Source organism: Protopterus annectens, chromosome 8.part1 (genome assembly GCF_019279795.1).
Source record: "Protopterus annectens isolate FY-2018-M chromosome 8.part1, PAN1.0, whole genome shotgun sequence".
Classification (NCBI taxonomy): Eukaryota; Metazoa; Chordata; order Ceratodontiformes; family Protopteridae; genus Protopterus; species Protopterus annectens.
Window position 1 is genome coordinate 91,492,612 of NC_056742.1, and position 24,061 is coordinate 91,516,672.

The 24,061-nt window shown below is 41.3% G+C and overlaps 1 protein-coding gene across 2 annotated transcripts in view; it reads right to left on the reverse strand.

The window, feature by feature from the left end:
- Positions 1-7,923: 7,923 nt before the first annotated feature.
- APRT (adenine phosphoribosyltransferase) overlaps positions 7,924-24,061 on the reverse strand; it is a 670,278-nt gene continuing 654,140 nt past the window's right edge. For both annotated transcript variants that reach the window (XM_044081700.1, XM_044081701.1), the window contains exon 5: positions 7,924-8,684. In XM_044081700.1, the coding sequence (XP_043937635.1) occupies positions 8,542-8,684 (143 nt within the window). In that variant the 3' untranslated portion in view covers positions 7,924-8,541. The remainder of the gene's footprint in view (positions 8,685-24,061) is intronic.

Consider the following 24,061-nt stretch of genomic DNA (forward strand, 5'->3'; position numbering starts at 1 on the left):
CCAATAATCTGGGCTGTAACTATCAATGTTAAAACAATAAAACGTTAAAAAATTGCAAGTAGTTAAAGTGCTGCTCATCAAATGCAGATTCAGTGTTTTAGGCCATAATTACTACATTAATTGCTGCTGTTTCTACATAGCCAGCCACTAGATGGCTGAATTTATACCTTCTTTTCACTGGTCTTACTTTTTACTGTTAGCTATATTCTGAGATCAGCTGAGCCCTCTTGCTGTCTTTTAAGAAAGACACTGGATAGCAGTATTTGTCTGCTTCAGCCTGAGAATTTGAAAGTGTTCTGAACATTTGTTATAACAGAAATAATTCAGGAAAGTTATTTTTGCAGTTTTAAACTTCACTTAAAATGGTTTTGCTATTTTTTGCTAAATTGCATCTTTTTGCCAGATTTCCATTTAAAGGCCTAGCGTGGGGAGCCATTATTAAACATTTTTGTAGTGGGACTACATTAATTGCTGCTGTTTCTAGATAGCCAAGCACTGATTGTCAAATTTACTGTTGCTTTTTATTGGTCTTTACTATTTACTGTTTGTTATACATGGAAATCAGTTGAGCTGTGTGTACCATCAAAGAAGCTGTAACTGGACAGTGGTTACTGTGTGCAAGTTCAGTTCCCCGCCCAATTCTTTACTGCAAAAATCCTTCTTCCTTCATCTTGTGGATGACTGCCTCTAGTCTGCCCTGGAATGTATATGGAACATGAGCTAAATTCTTGGCTAGGCTTACAAGGGCCACAGGGCCAATAGCCTAGTAACTTCCTATGATCCTATGTTTGTGTGCACTTGTTAACAGCTGCGCTAGTCTGCATGTTGTTTTTCCTATATATCCTTCATGACTATGTATTTTCCTTCCACCCCCCCCCCCCAAGTTCCTTTAAAAATGTATTATCAGAATTAATCAATCACAAAAGGCATCTCTCATCTAAAACCAAGGAAGTTAATGTTCACCTCCTGTCTGCCATGGTTAGATCTAGAATGTAATGCACCCTTTGGCATCCTTCACACTAAATACATCAACAACATAAAGACGTTTCTAACAAAAGAGGTTCTGGTCCTCAAAAATCTTAGTTATCAGGAAAAGCTGGAATCACTGTTGCTGTCCTCCTTATCATATACGCCCATAAGGAGAGATCTGTACTTTCATTTACATGCCCTCAGGGATCCTATTATCAAAAAACTCCTTTTTCTCAATATAACAAACAGTGTTAGTCAACACTACAACAATCAACTTGCAAGGTGAAAAGATCACATGAACTATTTAGTAAAACAAAAAGAAAAGACCAGCCAGTAAACTGCACACACTGTTTATTATCTCTCTAATGTCTCCGCTAACAAAGCCTTCAAGGAGTGAAACTAAAAAAATCACCTGCCATACCTAATTACATAATTAACACTCTATTAAATCAAACAATTATATAAAAACCTCAAGTTATATTCCAGATTTAACCCATTTGGAACCAAAGCATTAAATTTCAATATATACAAAGATTTTTTTATACAATTTATTTTAATAAGGACACCGTCATATTGGCCAACATTAACTTTTTCTAAAACTGTACTTTATAGACAGACCTACAACTTCTTCCTTATGGATTTTTAAAAATGCTCATCTACAGGCCTTTCCCTTTTGGTATTAATAATGTCCCGTACATGTACTAAAAGTCTGACCTTAAAAGGTTTCTTGCTTTCTCCCACATATCATTACAGGGACACTTTAAGGCATATATCCTTTGCATCAATATCCATGTATTCCTTGTATCACAAATCTAATACCATATATTTTGTAAAAACTACAACAAAATCCAAGCTTAGAGTTTTCATTTTGTAATATTTTAAACATCCTACAGTGGAGGTCCATTGGATATAAGCAAATGACCCCTTAAGGGCATACCAGTGCTTCAGCTATGTGGCTTCTGAATGACCACTTTTTACTTTTTGTAAGTTTTTACCAGTATATTCGAGCCAATGCAGCCAAACCCTCCACTAGCTATAGACATGCTATGTTTCAACCCTCTCCTGGGCTTATCAGTACAGTATAAATTGATTGTTTGGCCATACTTTGGCAACACAGAATGTAAAACATAGCCAGATATCCATAAACTTTAGGGTGACTCAAAATATCCCAAACATCGAAACCAAACGGTGAATAGGTCACACCGACAAAATATCCCATATTGGCCTTCAAACGTAGCTTAGATAAACGGATGGATGCCATAAAATACACACTACAACATACAAGTTTTGCAGTCTTTGAAAAGGTTTGTAGAGCCTGAGAATGTTTACTGGCAAGGCACACACAGCCTCTGGTCGAAGAGCCTTGTACTTCCTATGATTATGCTGAAAGCAAGGAGTTACATTATAGCTAGATGACAAATTTAGTTTACCTGAATTTTAGGATCTATTCACTAAGATTGTGTGACATCACACTGCATGTTGCTTAGTATGTTGAAGGCAAATAAAAGACTAGTATCAAAAATATAAGTGAATGCATTAATTTTTATTCCTCAATTGTTCGTCATTATCAGCTAATCCACTGGCTCATATTCCTCCAAATGCCTTTCTTTTGCAATCATATCACACTTGTTAAAGCTGCCCCTAAATAATGCCTGATCAACAAGAGAAGTACAAGAGGTGAATGGACAGTGTACAAAACGGGATAAAAAACACGGTCAAGAATTTTATTTAAAAAAAATGTGCCTGCCTGTGTATGTGTGTATATATATATATATATATATATATATATATATATATATATATATATATATATATGTTTATGCATAAATCACATTAACATTAATATCATAAACCTCACTAGGTTGACACACTACAATGTCGATAGCAAGAAAGTCGACCGCAAAAGGTAGACATTGGAAATGCCTCAAACTATATATGTTCAAGTAAAATCCTCATGGTGTGCAACCAAAAACACCTCCAAAATAACATTTTTTTGCAGTGGGGGCTAGGCTGCCTGCACCCCCACACCCCCTGCTAATAATATACATACATAGATTTTCTAATATTTTATATATATATATATATATATATATATATATATATATATATATATATATATATTTGTAGCATACATTTGTTTATTAACTCTCAGATTGCACAATCCCACAGAAAGAGAATATTTCCCTCACCTGAGGATTGTTGACCTTGCACAACTGTCGGCCTTTTGCAGTCTCCTTTCATTCTGTAGATATTCTGGTGTGTCGGCCTACTGAAATGTTACCATATATAAACACACACACACATATATACATATATATATATATATATATATATATATATATATATATATATACGGGTCTACTTCGAATGCCCGAACCGCCGATTCACCGACAGGGAAATGACCGACGCCAGAAACCCGACAACGCAGTTGACCGACACGCTCGAATCCCGACAGACGGAAGACCGACAAGGGGAATGTGTAAGCGCGACCTGGTAAGTATGCGATAGTGAGGGATGTAGGAGTAGGGAGCGGACAGGTAAGTGTTGAATACTCAGGGATGTAGGGTTAGGGTGTGTGATAGGTGAGTGTGCGGTAGTGTCGGAGCTTGGGGTTTGGGGTGTGTAAGTGAGTTAGGGTTAGGGTGCAGGTAGGGAGTGTGTGCGGTAGTGTCGGAGCTTGGGGTTTGGGGTGTGTAAGTGAGTTAGGGTTAGGGTGCAGGTAGGGAGTGTGTGCGGTAGTGTCGGAGCTTGGGGTTTGGGGTGTGTAAGTGAGTTAGGGTTAGGGTGCAGGTAGGGAGTGTGTGCGGTAGTGTCGGAGCTTGGGGTTTGGGGTGTGTAAGTGAGTTAGGGTTAGGGTGCAGGTAGGGAGTGTGCGGTAGTGTCGGAGCTTGGGGTTTGGGGTGTGTAAGTGAGTTAGGGTTAGGGTGCAGGTAGGGAGTGTGTGCGGTAGTGTCGGACCTTAGGGTTAGGGTTTGGGTTAGGGCTAGTGGATATGTGTTGTAGTGTACTGTGTTGTTGACGTGTAGTGTGTCGGTGTTATGGTGTTCGGTGTTTCGCGTTGTCGGGTTTGTGTGTTGTCGGGTTTCTGGCGTCGGTCATTTCCCTGTCGGTGAATCGGCGGTTCGGGCATTCGAAGTAGACCCATATATACACACACACACACACACACATAAGTATACATACACACACATATACAAACACACACACGCAAGTGTGTGCATGTGTGTGTGCGCATCCAGTGCTGGTGAAGAGTGGGGTTAAGGAAGTTTCTTCTTCTCCCATCTGTTGTGCAGTCTTGAAATAGTGAAAGTTTGAAGATGCAGTAGTATAGTGGGCCTTACTCCCCAAACAAAAACACTTGCTTTTGTGTTTTTGATTAAACATTCTGTTGATGTAATTTCTTCACAATACTAACATATAGCAAATTTGTAATGTTTACTTATATTCCATACTCCCCCCTCTCTTCGTGTGTGTGTGTGTGTCTGTATATGTATATATATTAAATGGAGGAGTTGCCGTATCAGTCATTACTGCTGAAGCTACTTTTAGACCGAAAAAGGTCTAATAAAGTAACCAACTTCACTAAATAGCATTGGTTTGTTTTTTGTTGGTGCTGTACACTTTTTGAATACACACACACACACACACACTAAATGACAGCCAAGAAAAAGAGGAAGTAGAACTGTGTTTTACTACTTTTGCTTTTAAAGTTATTACACTACAGGCAATTTGAAGCCTGCAAGTCACATCATGGACTGTTGAGAAGCCACATTTTAGCTCCTAAATTTACCAGATTTGGAGTTCCAAATTCTTAGATTTAAACATTTAAAAATTCCTGAGGAAGGATCAAATGAAATGAGCATCATCTACTCCATATTTTAACTAAAGCTGGCTGAAAGAAGCAATTCTTCAATCATTTAATGTAGACGTGTCTTACAGTCTGTGGATTCCCTGTGCTGTAATACTTTCAATTGTAGTAAACCAATCTCCCTCCTCTTTCTGTTTTCATTTCCAAGGAAATTAGACTTGTGTAAGGAAACTCATCATAAGGATAGAAATTTTGTTACTATTACTGCCGCAAAATGCTTCAATGGGTCCCTATCACTTGATAGAGTTTTCAGAAACTTGAACTCCATATGGTCGGGATCATATTATCGAGTTTTTCAGTGGAGATCGCTGTACAGTGAGGATTGGGAAAGTTACCATTTTCCTTACTCTAGTGCATCCTCAGAGCTAGTATATATAATTTACAGGGGTATAGGGGGTGTACAGTGGGAGCTTGCCCACCCCGCAAAAAAAAAATGTAGATTTGTGGGGGTTTTTTTATGTTCGAGTTTTTGGAAACTCAGTCATATGGTCTCTTCGATATTTTTTTCGAGTTTTCAACAAGTTGATTGTCTTGTCATAGAGCTGACTCATTACCAGATGTCCACTCATCCAGATGTTTCACATGCACTTATGTCGAGCAGCTCTCTCAATATTAAGAGTATCAGTAATAAGCACAGTATATATGGCAGGGGCATAAACTCCATATTCAGCTTGTTTCTAAGAAGCTTTTTTTTCCCTTTTTGGGGGTGGAGAGTAGAGAAGCCACCAGTGGGGTAAAGCTGCAATGAACAAATTAGGGCATTTCCTGACCACAGGACAGGCCTGAGTTGTAGGACAGGAAAGAGGGAGCCTTTACTCTCACTAGGTAAAATTCAAGAGATTATTGTCCAAGGAGGATGAATGGGCTACCGCCTACACTACAGTACTGTAGTATGATCCATTACATATGGGACAGTACTAAAAGCAGAAACTCAGCGAGGGAGCTGGCATATTCTACAGGAGTGGTGCAATAAAAACTTCCTAGAATCTGGAAAATACCATCAACTTGCAGTGGCCAGAAAATATATGAATGAAGACCCATGTAGCTGTCTCACAAATGCTTTGTTCAGGCACATTCCTCAAAAAAGCTGTTGTAGGAGATGCTGCCATGGAAGAATGGGCTCTAATTTGACCATGCAGTACCTATCCGTGGTGATCACACCACAAGAAAATATTATCTACCTATAGTCCTTAGCACTATTTGAGCAGAACTGCAGCTGTTTATGCATATCCAGGAGGTGAATAAGTTTCTACCTATTTTTAGAAGGTTTACAAAGAAAAATGATTAGGTAGAGAGACACACTTCAGATACTACTCTGGGCATAACATAAGGTCCAGTCCTACGCCCCACACCCTGTCCTGTGTTCATCACACATCAGCTGTTTACAGCTCAGTCTACTGGCTGATGTGATAGTTACCAAGAATAAGGCTTTCCATGGAAGAAATGTTGTGGTAGCAGAGGCCACTTGTTCAAAGGTAGCAAAAGTCAGCTTTTCCAGCAGAAAGTTCAAGTCCCATGGAGGAAACACTGGTTTCCTGTGTGGTCTGGACTGCTCTTCAAAAATTATTTTTGCTAATGGCCTGGTGGTCAAAAAAATAAATAAGAAGATATGACAGGCAGCAGTACTTTAATTTATGCATATGAAATCCCTTTTCAAGTAATACAGAGAGGGCTTGTCCCTATCCCTTTAGATCAGATGCCCTTGTATCTGCACCAGGCTGAGAAACTGCTCCACTGGGCCAGGTAAGATTTCTTGCGCAGTAAGGGAACTTTCATTGTGGAATTAGGGTTATCTTTCAGGTGTTTTACATTTAGGTGCACCAGAGATCCTCTGCTGCAGTAGCAGAATGAAGAATAAGCTAAAAGATCCTTGGGCCTTCATTGCTTCCTCACTTGAGAAGGGAAAACAGTGTCTGTCTTGGCCATAGACAAACAGCAAAGATCCATCTAGCTTTCTCTTGGACTGCTTTTTGCAATACATTAAGACTCAGGAATAAGATAAGGGAAAATCGCTAAAAAAGATGTGCTATACAAAGGCACCAACTACTAAAGCCATCTTGCAGGTAAACTCTGAGAATAACTTGAGGGACTGGCTCTTTACCAATAAGGTAAACAGGTCTACTGTTGAGGTACCCTCTGCACCATACCACTTAAAGAGTACACATGTGGAGATTGTGCTTTTATCTGCTCAGCTGCTCCAACAGAACATTCTGCTCTGATGAGATCTTAGTGAGTTCAAAGTAAAATATTCTGTTTAGAGTCCAGTTCTCAGGCCATCCATGCTATCCTGCACAGTCGGTAGGAATGGGAGCGGGTGACTGTTAATATACCATGTGACCATAGATCTGTTCGTGATCAGAGAGAGGACTCCCAGAGAAGATGGTGCCTTAAATAATTGCACTGCAGAAATAATGGGCAACATTTCTCTGATACTTAGGTGCTTCCTTCACTCCTTCAAAACAACCACATGCACTCCCCAGGACTGGTCAGAAGTGTCCATTATCTAAGTTTGTAACCCACAGTTTTTTGCAAAGAGCATCAATGGGTTAGATCTTATCTGACAATGCCACCAATGGAACGCTTCCTAAATTGCAGAGATTGTGGGATTACCCTTTCTAACAGGTGCAAGTTCTGGCATCACAATTTCTGTAGGTACCACTGGAAAATCCACATGTGCAGTCTTGCAAGAATAACCATAAGGACTAAAGAAGCCCAGCTCTATACCTCAGGCTTTTAGTATGGTCTTTACTAACATGGAAAGGAAAGTTGCAGGAAAAAGACTAAAATTTATAATACATGTAAATATTTTACGTTTGTGAAACTTAAGGTGGATGTAATCTGTGTGTGGATTACAGATACCTCTTTGGCCTGCCCTGGACATCATCTGCTTTATGCAAAGCCCTCCAATGACTGAGGATAACAACAGAGTTTCATGTCTTACATCAAAATACAGCCTCGTAATCTCTTTAGTTCTTCAGAGTACAATTCTGTAATGTACAACTGCCATAAACATGATCTTTCTCAAATTAATCTCTGGGACTACAGAACATAAGTACTACTAATACAAATACTAGACAGACACATGGTGTAGTTCAAAAATAGGCCTCTGTTAAGTACAGCACAAAATATCCACTAAAATAACTTACATATGCAAAATAACATTTATGAGATTAGGTCATAACTTACATTAAATTATTGTCTTATAGGATTCAACTCAAATGCACAAGAGGTAAAAAGTAGCTAAGAAGGTCAAACTACACAACTGAGTTACTGAATTAGATTGACTGCATTAATTTAATTATGTATTAATTAAATTAAATTTAATTATGTATTAATTAAATTAATGCCAGCATTTACAGAAAGTATCTTTGACTGCAATATACCATATCTGCGGATGACTTTTCTGATCTTAGAGCAATACATACAGAGGTAATCGGAAAGCCTTGTACAGCTGCAGAATGTGGCACAAAATACTGTTCTTGATGTTGTTCATCTTCAGCAAGATGAAAACACGTATACTTCCACAGCTTCAAATGCATAATAAAATTTGAGTGGAAGAGTAAAAAACTAAACTGCAGGGGAGGGGAAAGAATTCTTCCAACTTAAGCCAAAAATTGAGAGTTCTAAACTTCACCCATCTGCTGAAACAGCAACAAAGAAACAATACAACATTAAATCAAAGTACACCAAGATACCATATAAATCTAGTTCAATGAAATGAGAGAATGCACAGGGACTGGTTTCATATTTTCAGAACCATTAAGTTCTTTCAGCTCTAGCACAACAGTACATTCCAGAACTTCGGCATTTTGTTGCCTCAGCAGTCTGCAGGCAGCATTGAGAGTACCTGGACACAAACAAATGGCAAATTACTGAAACAGAATTACATATCACACAACCTTTAAAAGATAACTCTATAATTTATAAAAACATTTTAAAAACTAAGCAAGACAATGGCAGATCATTTTTGCAACAGAATAGACTCAGCTTTATTTACAGTACTGCAACCACAATACTCTTATCTGGAAATCTACTTACATCAAACTAGTGCAAAAAATTCAAAACCAACCACTGGCAGTCACATTTCTGACCAGTCTCAATAATGACCATGGGACAAAACTCTAGAAGAACTTGTTAGTTAGCAGCTCATAACCTACCTGCAAAATATCACTTACTCACTAATAAACAGCATGTTTTCTGTCCTGGGAAAAGTACTCTGATTGACCTATGGAACCTAACAAGCTACATTCTCTGTATCATGGATAAAGAACTCCTAAAATGTGCAGTCTTCACTGATTTAACGTCGAGGGTTTGTATGTTCAACCACTACATCCTACTTACTCAAGTACTGGGCATATCAGTCCACAGGCCAAATAAAGGTTCCAAGACTTTTTTAATCTACAGACCCTTCCAAGTAAAATTGAGTCTTCCCCCTCTCAACGTACCAAACACTTGACAGTATCCTCCATGATTATATACTAGCTTTTCTACTACTCTTCATTTTCATAAACTTCCACTTAATCTACATCAACTTCAACTCCTACTACGTGCTGATGATGTGGTGAGTTACACAACAGGTACATATCTCGCACTTCATTCAACCAGGCACCTCCATTAAAAAAAAAAAATCACTTACCCCTAACTTCATCCCAACAGAACTACAAAACCACTGTCTTCCACATCAACCCAGTTTCACTATCAACCTGCCACAACCAGAGTAGAATCCAGCCATGACCAAATGTGATGACTACATGCACTTGTTAGAGAACCTGGAAAGTTCATCGGATGAGTCGGGTAAGACCATTCGCCAGAGTCCATTGTAGTACCCACACGTGGAACCTCACCAAAGGAACTAGACAGAGGGGGCCATATGCCCAAGGGGATGAAGAACTCAGGTTGTGGAGGGTTTCTGAACCTAATGGATGTAAGAAGCCTGCAAACAAGAAGAATTTAGTCATGAGTGTGGTAATCTGGCTGCTGAGTGACCATATCCAGATGCAACCAATACATTCCAGTACTTGAACAAGTTTCAGGCTGGATTTCTCAATTTACTGCTATGTCCATGGACAGACATAGCTGGAGCAAAGAATCTCTGTCCTTGATCAGTGAAATGTTTGTGGAAGCGGTTAGGAGACAGTCCTCCAGTTAAGGAAAGACCTGGGGCCCCTGCAGCCTGAGCCAAGCTGCAACTACTGCTTGGCTAGGTTTTTCTTGTCGTTTTTTCCAGTCAGATTTGCTGTGTGCCCTGTTTACTCTTTTATTTAGTTATTAGATGGGATATTTTGCAAACACCCTAATGGTTAGGGACAACATCTGGGTACAACAAACCTGCTTTTCTAAAGGTTAGCCAAACAGTCCACGTATGCTGTCCTGATGATGTCATAACAAGACTGAAACATGCATGTCCACAGCTAGTGGGGTTTTCGCCTTATTGGCCTGAATTTGTTCATTAATTGACTTAAGAAATGTCATGTGCATTCAGAACAACCATATAGCTGAAACACCTGGTGTCCTTAAGGGGTCATTTGCATATATCATGAAAATACACTAGATCAGAAAATGTCAAGTAGTATCCAAAAACACAGTAGTCACAAACAAACAGCTTTAATGAAGCTTTTGGGTCTACACCCTTCATCAGCATATGTGCTGATGAAGTGTGTAGACCCGAAAGCTTCATTAAAGCTGTTTGTTCGTGACTACTGTGTTTTTAGATGTCATTTGCATATATCCCATAATCCTCTTACAACAGGTTTCAAGGAATCACACAGTGCAAATTCTAGCTTGGCTAGGTTTTTCTTTTTTTTTTTTCAACAAATAATGAAACGGGAAAGAGGTCACCCCTTCTTGGTTCCTCTGTTTAGACATACTTCATACGAGAGGACCCTCCCACTTTGATTTTTGCCTCCGATCCCTCGTATATCTTTCTAATTAACCTTATTTTTTTAAAAATGCAAATGATTCCAATGTCCTATTCATAAAATTCCAGCTAACTCTGTTGAATGCCTTCTCTGCAACCAGAACTAGGAATAACAGTATTTTCTTAGTCTGCTTCCCTCTGAATCATCATTTTATTAATGTTGTCAAATGTTTGCCTCCCCTCCACAAAACCACACTGGTCCATATCTATCAATTCTGGTATCACCTTTACCATTGTTTTAGCCATTGCATTTATAAAGACTTTATAATCATGGTTTAGAATTGAGATGAGCATATATGAAGCTGGATCAGATGGGTCTTTACCATCTTTAGGTATTACAACAGCCATCACAGCTTTTTTCCAAGATGTTGGTGCCCCCTTTTAAAATACTGATAAAACCTTCAAACTTTTTATTACATTTCCCTCCTCCTAACTTCAAAACGTCCACCAGAATACCATCTCTTCCTACAGACTGTTTATACACCATCATTTTTATCTCATTTTTCATCTTAACTGTTAGTTGTTGAGCCTCATCTACCTCTAACCTTGGCATATTTAAATCTTCCATAAACATTTCCATTTGTGCTTTTTCTTGATTTCTCAACTTCTCTGCTTTATACAAATTTTCCAAAATACCTCCAATACCATTACAGGATCTCTGGTTATTTTTCTTGTTATAGGCTCCCTAAGTTTAACAACAACCCCCTCCACTTGTTGTTACCCAAGTTAATGTGCCAAAAGTTTTTGTGGTCTGGAGTTATCATCAAAAACAGTTGCTTAGCAGCAATCTTACTTATTATCCAGGTACTCCTCTATTTTCTCTTTAGCACTCTGCAATAGTGCCTCCTCTTGTTCTGAGAGTTTCCCCTTACTTTGTAATACTTTAATTAGAAGTTATGTACCTACCATAACGTTCCATGATAGTTGTCTTCTCTCGCCTTCTTTCTTGCTGGATGGGTTCGGAGCCGATCCTCGGCTCCGACTCGGCACTTGCTTTAGCTTGAGAACTCCTTTTACCAGCTCGAGGCAACCCTATATCCCATGATGCAAGGCGGAACTACCTCAGATCTCGTTTGGTAGCTAACCTACCCTGCTAAGGACTAACCTAACATATTTAGGAAACCCAAGTTCATAATAAAGAGTCCTCTAATGAAAACTCAGGAGGAAACAACCTGATAGGAACTCTTCAAGATCTGTCCAGGCCAGGGGGAAGGAGGGAGGGACGCAAGAAAGAAGGCGAGAGAAGACAACTAACATGGAACGTTATGGTAGGTACATAACTTCTAAATGTTAAGTTGTCAATCTCGCCTTCATTCTTGCTGGATGGGACCGCGTCCCTAGCACCTGTATCCTGGGTGGCTCAATGGAACAGACTCTTGAGAACTGTGGAACCAAAACTGGCCCTGTCTCTGAAGGCCAAGTCTAACTTGTAATGAGAGACAAAGGTATGAGGAGTGGCCCAAGTAGCTGCTGCACAAATGGTATCAATGGGTAGTCTATCCTGAAAGGCTACAGAAGTGGATAGACTCCTGGTTGAGTGTGCTTTCGGTTTAGAAGGTAGTTGCTTGCCTCTGAGAGAGTACACATAGGAAATGGTGGAAGACAACCATCTGGATAAGGTCACTTTAGACACTGGGAGACCTATCCTGTTTTCTGCATAGGAGACAAACAATTGGTCCGATTTCCTGAATTGTTTCGTTCTATGCAAATAGTACCTGAGCTGACGATGGACATCCAAAAAATGAAGCTTTTGTTCAGCTCTGTCAGAATAGTTTGGGAAAAAGACTGGTAGATCTATGGATTGATTAATATTGGTTTGAGACACAACTTTGGGGAGAAAGGACGGGTTCGTTCTTAAGGATACCCTGTCCTTATGAAAAACCAAATAAGGGGAACGGATGCAGAGAGCTTGAATCTCGGAAACCCTTCTTGCTGAAGTTACAGCCAGTAAAAATATAGTTTTCCAGGTCAAAAATTTCAAAGAACATGAAGCAGACGGTTCGAAGGGAGGTAACATCAAGGATGCCAACATTAAATTTAGATCCCATTGCGCAGGAGGATGCTTTATCGGCGGCTTTAGGAGAAAAACTCCTCTAAGAAAGGCCTTGCATAATCTATGAGACATAATGTTATTATCATGCAAGCCAACATGATACTTGGAAATAGCAGCCAGTTGAACTTTAACTGTAGATGAAGAAGATCCTGACTGAAAAATCTCAGCCAGGAAATCTAAAACAGAATGCACAGGAGCAGTAAAGGGATCAATATTTCTGGAATTTGCCCAAATAGAAAAACGTCGCCACTTGCTAGCATAAACAGTTCTGGTGGACGACTTTAAAGAAGATACTAAGATGTCTCTGACAGAATCAGAGATCATCGGAAGCCTGGCTAGGGAAGGAAGTGGAGCAACCAAGCAGTGAGGTTGAGAGAATGAATGGCCCGGTGCTGTTGACCCGACTGGTGGATCAAGAGATCCGGAACTGGGTCCAGATGCCAGGGCTGCACCAGGAGGTGACGATGCAGAGACGGAAACCAAATTTGTCGAGGCCAGTAAGGGGCAATGAGAATCAACTTGGTCCTCAAAACGGTGACTTTCTGAATGACTTGTGGAATCAAGGGAAATCGAGGAAAAGCGTACAGAAGTCCCCGGGGCCAATCCTGGGTTAGAGAGTCTCTCAGGGGTTGGCCTGGTAGGGGAAAGAGGGTGAAAAAATCGGGGCACTTGTTTTGAGGTGTAGCAAAAAAATCGCAACAAGGTGTGCCCCACTTCAGAAAAATCTGATCCACTACAGATTGATTGAGAGACCACTCGTGAGGCATCAGAATGGATCTGCTCAGCCTGTCCGCCAAGAGGATGGACCTGCCGGGGATGTGCGTTGCTATCAGAAACCGATGAGAGGAGATTGCCCATTGCCAAAGTCTGAGAGCTTCTCGACACAACGGATAGGACCTGGTCCCGCCCTGCTTGTTGATGTACCAGACCACGGACATGTTGTCCGTTTGTACTGCAATAGTCCCAGTGGGAAGAAAGTCGTTGAGGGCTTGCAACGTTAAAAGCACCGCTCTCATCTCCAGGACATTGATGTGCAGATGGTATTCTATGGGTTGCCACGTCCCGTGGACCATCCTGCCCTGATAATGCCCCCCCCACCCGATCAGAGAGGCATCCGTAGTAACTGTGGCAACTGGAGGAGGGAAAACAAAGGGTCGGCCCTGATGAAGAAGAGGGGAAGATATCCACCAGTTCAGATGAGTTCTGCACGATTGTGTGACTAAGATTTCGTGCCTCATCGGAAGACTGTGGTACGACCACTGAGTGAATAACATCCACTGCAGAAGACGCATGTGGAAGCAAGCCAGTGGTAGAAGAACAATGGCCGCAGCCATAAGACCTAGAACCTTTAGTATCAATCTGGCTTTGACCTTGCTGCTCTGCAATAAAATCCGAACAAATTTTTGGATGTCCAGAATTCTTTGATCTGTTAGTCTGGCTAGCATTTTGACGGTGTTTAATTCTGCGCCTATAAAGGTGATAGATTGGCAAGGCCGCAGAGAAGATTTTTCTAAATTTACTGAAATTCCCAAACTCCTGCAAAGCTGCAGAGTGTAGTCTCTGGTCTGAAGAAGCTGACACCTGGTGGTGGCAGAGAGGAGCCAGTCGTCCAAATAAGGAAACACCTGGAATCCTTGACGTCTCAGATGAGCTGTGACCACTGCCATGCATTTGGTAAACACTCTGGGGGCTGAAGTGAGGCCAAAGGGCAGGGCTCTGAATTGGTAATGACTGGTCCCTAGCCGGCGGAGAAACCTTCTGGAGCGCCTGTGAATCTTTATGTGATAGTACGCGTCCTGAAGGTCTATAGAGCACATCCAGTTGTCCTTGCCCAGAAAGGGCAGAATGGACTGAAGCGTGACCATCCGGAATCTTGCCTTCTTGACAAATCTGTTTAGACTGCTCAGGTCTAATATTGGTCTCCAATCTCCCGTCCTTTTGGGGACCAAAAAGAATCTCGAGTAGACGCCGGATCCTACTTGGTCTGCCGGAACAGTCTGGACGGCTCTTTTTCCTAGGAGCTTTGAAACCTCCTGTTCTGCCAAATCCCTTTGACCGGGTGAGATGTCTGGAAGGGATTGTTGAGGTACGGGATACCTTTCGAAGGGGATTTTGTAACCCTCGGATATGATCGACTGTACCCACATATCTTGTGAGAGGGAATGCCAGACTACTGGGTACAGCAAAATCCTTCCCCCGACTGCCTCCAAGGGTGGACAGTCGGGCAACACCTCAGGGGTGCTGAAAGGGCTTCTCAGGAAGAGACTCCCTGTTGCCCTAGTTCTGAGGACCCCCCCCCGCCTCTAGGGCGGCGTCTATTATTGTTACCCCCTCTGCCTCTGGGGGTAAACTGACCATGTGTGTCCGGTGTAGCTCCTTGGGCTTTGCGGAACCACATCTTCCCTCCCTTCTGACCCTTGGGATATGGTCTAGAAGGGGTGGAAAAATGGACTCCAATGGCAGAAAGAGTTTTACCATCCTGCTCACACCTGGTCAAGGTATCCTTCACCTGAGGTCCGAACAAAGCCGAACCATCAAAGGGGGTATTGGTGAAAGACGCCTTAAAGGGGTCCGCAAAATTACAAAGCCGCATCCAGGCTTGACGTCTAAGAGCCACTCCTGTGCCTGCGGCCCTGCTTGCTCCATCGGCTGCATAGGATATGAGCCGCATGGAGGAGTTGGATAAGGAATTCAGGATTGCTAGCTGTGAGGCAATCTTTTCTTGAGCCCCAGCAGCAGAAGGATCCTGGACCACTTCACCTAGTTCCTTGAGAATATCTCTTTGAAGCCTGGTGAAGTGACAAAGGTAGTTCAGCGAACGCATAGCAAAGGTCGCTGAAGAAAACATCCGCTTTCCATACCGGTCCATGGTCCTAGAATCCTTGTTAGGAGGATGGACAGGTACTGAAGGATCCGCAAGTTCCTTCTTAGTGGCAGCCGCCACCACCATAGCATCCACAGAGACGCCCTTGGAAAGAAACTGTTTGTCCGTAGGGGCCGTAATAAACTTGGATGGTCTCCTGGGGACAGGTTCTACAGAATCTGGAGCTGCCCACGCCTTTCGAGCCACTACCTGCATAAGTGGGTCGAAAGGCGGAGACACCCAGGAGGTGGAGGGTCGGGATCCAAAAGCCTCCAGGTATACCGACTCATCCTCGGAGGGATCAGTGGATGGCCAATTCCCCCTCTGTTTGAGGAGCTCAAGGATGTCTGAAAAGGAGACATCCTCAGAGGGGGATCGTGGGGAACCCTCCGACTCATCTAAGTTGGTATCAGATGTAGTAGACTCAAGGGAGTCTGTGTGTTTCCTCTTACACGTCCTCTTCCGAGGGGGTTCACCTGCAGGATCAGGAGAAACTTCGGAAGAGGAGGAAATTCCCAATGGGGAAACCTGGGGCGATGGATCCCTGGGCCTGAGAGCAAGAGGCTGGCAAGAGGTGTCTACAGGCACCGAAGAGGGAGGAGCTAGAGGGATGGACCGTTGACCTGGCTCAGGAGCCAGGACACTCCTCATCACCTCAAAGGCTCCCCTCCCCGGGAGACCGGAATATCCCCGTTCCGAGGAAACAGGAATTTCCGGCTCCACTGAGAGGGAAGGCTCCAAGGCCGATGTCGGTGCCGAGCTTACCAAAGCCGAAGCCCCGAGAGGGAGAGCGGGGTCGGACAAGGGTCCAATGCCACTAGCCCCCTCGGAGCCGACCAGGGAAACTCGACGACCGGATCCCTCCAAGGAAGGTCTCAAGGAGGAGATCGGAGCCGAAGACGACGGAGCCGAAGGATGTATCGGCTTTGGCGCCGAAACAGTCGCTGTCCCGAGAAGCTCCGGCTCCGAACTCTGGTGGGGAGTCGGAGGAGGAAGTTCAAGAGGTGAAGCAATAGCCGAAGTCTGCTGAGACGGGCTATGGAGCATTTGGGCCAGTGCCTGCGACTTTAACAGCCTGCTTACCACCCTCTCTATGTCGTGGTCAGACAGCCTGGAAGATCTCGAAGATCGGCTCCGATGGCTCCGCTCCGACAAAAGAGGAGACCCCGGAGCCGAGTGGATACTCTCCAATGAAGGGGACAGAGATCTCTTTCGGGACGAAGTCATCGGAGCCGAAGTCCCCTGAATTCCAGATGGAGCCGAAGGTTTCTCGGCTCCGATGCTGGATAAGGTGTCGGCTCCAGCCGGAGCCGACAAGGCAACAGTAGATTGGGTGTCGGAACCGATCGGTGCCAAGCCCACTACTTTAGAAGCAGAAAGATCGGCTCCAGCTGGAGCCGATCTCGGCTCCAACGGAGCGGGAGCCACCGGAGGAGGCTTAGACACTGTAGCCTGAACCTTCGGAGGCTTAGAAGGTTTACTGGACCCTGTTTTAGAGGGAGAACCTTCTGGCTTAAGCAAGCCACGGAGGATCAATTTATTCCTCCTTTCCTGCAGGACTCTCTGGCTAAAAGAGTGACACAAAGCACAGGAGTCCTGCAGGTGCAAAGGCCCCAGGCAGTAAACACAAGAAGTGTGGCCGTCTGTCAGAGACATTTTCTGACAGCACGAGTCACACTTCTTGAAGCCTGAGACCTTGCCTTCCTTAGACATAGTCCTAGAGGAAGAAAGTCACACACACCCCAACAATCACACAATTAATCCCCAAACACACAAACACACAGGTAGGGATTAAGCAAGGGGGTCTAGGCCTAACTGAAAACTCTTTTAGAATTATAAAGGAATTTAAAAGTTTTTTTTTTTTTTTTTTTTTTTTTTTTTTTTTTTAACTATAAGGGAAATAGGGTGGGCTGTAGAAACACTACACACTATAAAAAGGGGAATAAGGGAGAAATAAATCCCTGACTAAGCTTTCTGAAAATATCAACTTACCTCAGCTGGCAAAAAGGAGACCTCTTTCGCTAAGCGGCAAACGAGATCTGAGGTAGTTCCGCCTTGCATCATGGGATATAGGGTTGCTTCGAGCTGGTAAAAGGAGTTCTCAAGCTAAAGCAAGTGCCGAGTCGGAGCCGAGGATCGGCTCCGAACCCATCCAGCAAGAATGAAGGCGAGATTGACAACTTAACATCCTTTGTTAGCCCCTCTAATTATAAGTTATGTATTCACCACAACTAGGCATCTGTGTTGTCCATCTTCATTCTTCATCACTAATGGGTTCTGATTTGATCGTTGGATCCAACTCGGCCACATACACTAGACTTAGGATCCAGCTCTCGAGCTCCTCCCTCTACCCATAATCCTCTATTCCATCACCACTGCTTTCGATCAAGTTTGCTGCCTAATATCTCCCTGGTCCAAGAGAGAAAGGATAGATGGAAGTAAAGACAGGGTTCAAACCTGGAACGGTAGGTTCAAAACATAGTTCAAGAAGTTCTCACAAAGGGAAGAAAATGGGAGGGAAGGTGAGGAAGAATGAAAATGGAGAACACAGATGCCTAGTTGTGGTGAGTACATAACTTATAAACCTGATGTTGTCCTTTTCATTCTTCCTCACAAATGGGACAGAGTCCCCAGCTACATAAACCTTGGGTGGCCAGCAAGGAAGGATATTCCAGATCACTGGCAAACCAAAGGAGGATCTATTTCTAGATATGTTCAACTTGTAATGTGAAATAAAGGTATGAACCTTGGACCATGTAGGTGCTGCACAAAAGTCATCAATAGAGGTCCTTGACCAAAAAGCCAATGAGGTAGACAAGGATCGAGTTGAATGAGCTTTGCAAAGTCTTGTTACAACTAAACCTTTTGAGAATAAATCTTTACTTTAACTTTAGAAACTGATTGACCCAGGTGACTTGAGGAAAAGTGATTTAACTATCAACTATAATTATCTAAAAAACTAGCTAACTACTACCTTCATTTTACATATATATATATATATATATATATATATATATATATATATATACACACACACACACACACACACATACACATATATAAAATATATATAAACACACACAGAAGTAACTATTAGGAAAAGCTAGAAAAACATAACAATGCATCTTAAATGCCTACTAATATCCTAGCACTATCACTAATCTTGCAAAAACTATCAATTTTCTGAAAGGGGGAGGAAAGCTTGCAGTCCACAAGTCTGGTGTAATCATGTGGCAAACAAGATCTGAGGTAATTCAGGCAGAAGATGGGGAATTGTGGGTAGTGGAGAAATCAGAACTCTCCGATCCAAAGCTTTGGTCTAAGATGCCAATGTCAGATCCAGACGGATCTGACAACACACATACTGAACCAGGCAAAAAAAGACAACATCGGATCTACAGATAAACTATTCATCATACTTTCACAATTATTCAGAACAAACTTAACATATTAGCCTGACAATTCAAAATTCTGAAAATCAAAGTTACAGAAGTACATACTTTTCTTCTATACTTCTCAATAATTTTCCCAGCCTTACTAGAAAGACTAGAAATGAATAAACTAAGTGCTTAGTAGCACTGGCATCAACTATTATCTATAGCTGATGGGTCAGGTTTGGGAATACTGTATAAAATTTTAAAAGACTGAAGAACTTTATCTAGCCTGTCATTTTAGGGACAGCTAGCTGTCAGGAAATTTGCAGGCAGTAACACAAACACAGATCCTCCAAAGCTGACATAACTGGAGGAATAGAAGCAGGTTCTGGAAATTCCTTCCATAACAGCTCATTGTACTTCCTGAGAGACTGAGAAACTTGTGTTCTCCCACTGAACACTGGTGCATTCTAAAAATAGTCTCAGAGAAAGAGACCCCCCCCCCCCCCGAAACAGGAACAGCCAGAAAGTGAGCTATCCTCAAGAGTCTGAATCAGAAAATCTTAGAAGAAAACCCAGCATCTGTCCCTTTCATCCTATGGTTCAGATTCAGACTCTCAAATCTCTTCTGGACAGGAAGTACCCCCTTTTCTTTTACCAGAAACTACAAGGAGGATTATCAATAGCCTAAATTAAACCCCAAGCCCAACCCAATAAATTACTCCTAAGGAAATTTGAGGAGTATGCCTGTTTAGTTGGGATCAGCAGTCTTACTAATAGCAACAGCAGCACAAAACAGGGAAGCCTTCCCTGGTTTCCTCTCCCAGGACTGACAAGAGTGGCTTCTCTCTTGCGCAGTGAGGGAAACCCAAAAGCAGCAGAAGATGTGGCTAACTCATGGTCCACAGTGGCTGCAAGTGTTACAGCAGAGGGATTTGGGGTAAAGGATGAGTTGTCTGAGGTACAACTAATGGCCAAAGAAGTCACCCACCTCCAGCTGAGGCAAATTGCTAGTCTGCTGTGATGGCAAAGGCTGTTTGCATAACTTTTTCTTTTTGTGGCTGGAAGACTGACCGACTATGGGACCGACAGATTGTTCCATGGTCAAACTGAAAATGGTACCCCTTTCATGGGGAAAAAAGGCTGCAAGTGCCAGTAAAACTAAGTCTTTAAAAAGCCTTTTTTTCACAAACAGTCCTTGCCAGCACCACAAAGTAAAATAAAAGCATTTCTACAAAAAAATGTTTTTTGGGTTACTTGGTTACTTCAAACAAATTTTAAACTGACAGGAAGAAAAAAAAAAGGCGCTCCCGTTAAAAGTACAGTGCAGTCTTGTGACAGACCTGTTAACACAAGCTTCTAGCTTTAAAATAACTTTCCTGAAGAGGAAAGTGTAAGTAAAACACAAAATTATTGGGACTTCCAAGATGGCTGCACAATGATCAACCACTTAATTTCAGGTCTCCAAGTGTGAAAAAGGAAACTGAGAAGTAGTAGACAGTAATTCTATCAACTAAAGTAAAATTCAGTTACTGGCTAGTTAGTACACTGTCTGCATGCCAGCAAAGATGAAATTTAGAGATCCTGAAAGAAAAACAAGTAGAAAAAGGGAACCATACCTCTCAAGTGTACCTCATTACGAGGAACGTACCTCATTTGGGGTCTTAAAAAGTTAATGTTCCTCAATTGAAAGACTCTGTCACACATCAGTGTTAGGAATTTCTTTTAAGTGAAATCCATGGTAAATAGAAATGAATCATATCAGTTCATGAAAAGATCTTCTTTACAAGTAAAACCAGCATATTTTAACCATCCTATGGCCTTCCTAAGTGAAGTTGTTAGCAAGCCATTAGTATGTGTTCCACATTTTGCCCATTTGTTCCACATTATGAGGGCTAGTGTTCCTCATTTTGGAGATGGAAGGTTGAGAACTATGAAGGGAACAGAAAGCATTAACTGGAAAGAATCCTGTAGCTGTTGAGCAAAATGTAGTTCATGATTCAGCTCTGGTACAAGCGATAGCTTCCAGTACTTTAAAGGAAAAAAATAAATGTAATCAGAGGTGATTAAAATAAATAAAACATTGAAGAAGTATATCAACTCAAAACAAAAGGCTGGAAAAATAGAAGAAGCTTTAATAAACTTCAAAAAATCCATTGGATGGCTGAGCATGAGACTTCTCAAGAAGAGCCGTTTCAAAAAATGGTAGCTTTAGAAGACAGAGTACGCAGAGAAAGCCTAAGATTTTCTGCTGTACCAGGGAAACTGGAAGGAGCACACTTTATTAATTTTATGAAAGCACCAATAAGCAATTGGACTGGTATTCCACAGCAGGATTTAACAGTTTCTAACCTAGCCATGAGAAAAGCAGCCAAAACCTGTATTAGTAAAGATGCAATCATACCAGCAAAAAGAGTTTATCCTGACAAAACCGTGACAGAAACAATTAAAAACTGGAGGCAGCCAGGTATATGTGAAACATGATTACTCCCTACACACCAGGCAGAAGAGAAGCAAATTTATTCTAGTAATCAGGGAATGTCGAGCGGCAGGTGTGAGATTCAAGCTGCTGTACCAAGCTGTCTTCACAACATTTTTCCTGAAGTATCAAGAACAGGCTAAAGAGGAATTAAAAAGTTTACAGAACAAAAGGCGAGCCTTCAATCAGAATGGGACTCTGCTTCTCATTCTTCTGACAATAAAGCTCAGGAACACTGCCAGTGAAACCTTTTCAAATGTTCCAAAGGAAAATGCGTGTGAGAGAGAAGAAAGAACAGGAGTTATCTAGAATAATCAGGAGTACATTGGACTTGAACCAGGGTCTGGTGTTGGGAGATGGAGATGAACAGAAGGCCACCAGCAACACTGAAATTAGTGAGTAAATATGATATTATAAAGCATCAATCACCTTTGTGAAAAAAGGCTTTCCAAGAAAAAGTTGCTAAGAAAGACTGAACTTTTGTTAACTTTGTTAAACTTGTGGGTGAAATGTAAAGCATACATTCAAGTCTTTAATGTTCAGGAGAACACTAACAGGAGAAAAAAGTAACTAAATAAAACAATTTTGTTCTTAATAGTATGACAAACTACATTTTATACAGTGGAGCAATTTTGCTGAGTATGTAGTCAGAGGTATTTTAAATATGGGGGTGGGGGGTCTTTTCAGTGACTGATGTATGTCAAAGATATTAGTAAACAACTATTTTGTAAAGAATTTAGGCTTTAAATTTAATAAGACAAGAAAGGCTGGACAAAAAGAAGTTTAAATTAATATGTTATGATATTGGGCTGCTGGGGTCTGGGTGGGGTGTAAAGGTGCACTAATTATATTACATGTACAGCAAATACATTTTCTCCTATTTTTACAAAGACGAATGCCTGAATTAATGCCCTTTGCTTAATCTACAAAGAAGTGTTTTATTAGCAGGTAGGCTTGAAAAACCACGAGAAGTGCCACATTTATTGTATATGCAATATTAGGTTGTTTTTCTCCATTAGCAAATGTTCAGTAGGAGTCAATATGTCTGCAGCTGAAAGTAGTCATACAGCTTTTTTCTGAGTCGAGTGAAATTTTCAAACTTTTGTGAATGCATCTGCAGAGTTGCTAGCTTTTTTCCCTACCATTGCTGTTTCCAAAAGATGACTACAGGTGCAAACAATTAATCTTGAGAGTTCTGACTATTCTTTGCTCGGGGAAATGCAAAATCTAAATATACAAGGGATAGCAGTTCAGTGAAAAATAAAGTTTGAAAATACTGGAATTAAATAGGAGATAGCAGATTCCCTAGCAGCATTAATTCTTTACTGCATTTAATAGAACAGTGTATAATTTAGTTTTATTTAAAGATAGCCAGTGCACTTTTTTTAGGGCTAAAAGTTAATGTTTTCTAAAAGTAAACAAGCTGTTTTCTTTATCTGGAAGGAGAACAGAAATAAGAAAAGAACAGACACAAATCAGTGTAAGTGGAAGCATGAGCTGTAACGTGCATTAGCAGGACTAACCTTGATATTAGGCTAGGTAATGCCCATGGGTATAGCTGTCAATTTGGGGAAACTGTTCCTATCTGGAGGATTAAACTTCATTTACTGAAGATGTACACCATTTTGTATGTTTGTTCTAAGTTAATAGGTCGTGGGGGTATTCCAAAATGTGTTTTTTTGTTAGACGGTTTTCATTAAAAAAAAATATTGTGAAAAAATGTGATATGATTTCAAATGGAGATGACAAGAAACAACTGTATAAAAGATCAGCCTGCCAAACAGAGTGCACATGTAACATAAAAGTTGCATATACAGTTTCAAAAAAACTTGTGCACAACAGGTGGGAACAATAGCGTTTTATCATAATGGCTACTATGCCCGTATTATCTTGGAACATAAAAGGCCTTAAAAGTAAATACAAAAAGGAAGCAGTACTGAATTATACTAAGAAATACAGAATACAATTAGCAATGCTACAGGAGACGCAGTTGGAAAGAAATCGATATTCAACATAATATCAGGGAAAAAAGAAAAGGGGAATAATTATTCCAACTGCTAGTGGAACTCCAATAGTGATAGAACAGGGAAAAAGATAATGTAGATTTTTTTTCTGTGGTAAGGGGCTACTGACAAGGAGGTGGAGGAGGATTATGCTGTCATGTGTCTGCATTCCACTAGAAACTGCTACTATGGAGCTTAACATTATTTTGGGAGAAAACCAGCTTTCAGCAGGAAATATTAATTATAAGTGGGGACTGAAACTTGATTTGCATCAATGAGGATGCATCTGAGGGACCTAGAAAGGAAAATATATTAAAAGATGGTAGATTTCTGAAGAAATTTATGAAAATATTTGGGATGGAAGAAGTGAAATCAGTAGTAGGAACTCTGGGAGACTTCACATATTACCACCCAAGGTATAATAACAGGGCCAGACTAGATAGAAATTATATTTCACAGGAACATGTGCATTTAATTGAAAGCTTTGATACGTCCAATAACTGTTTCAGATCACGCACCAATAAAAGCTAATATA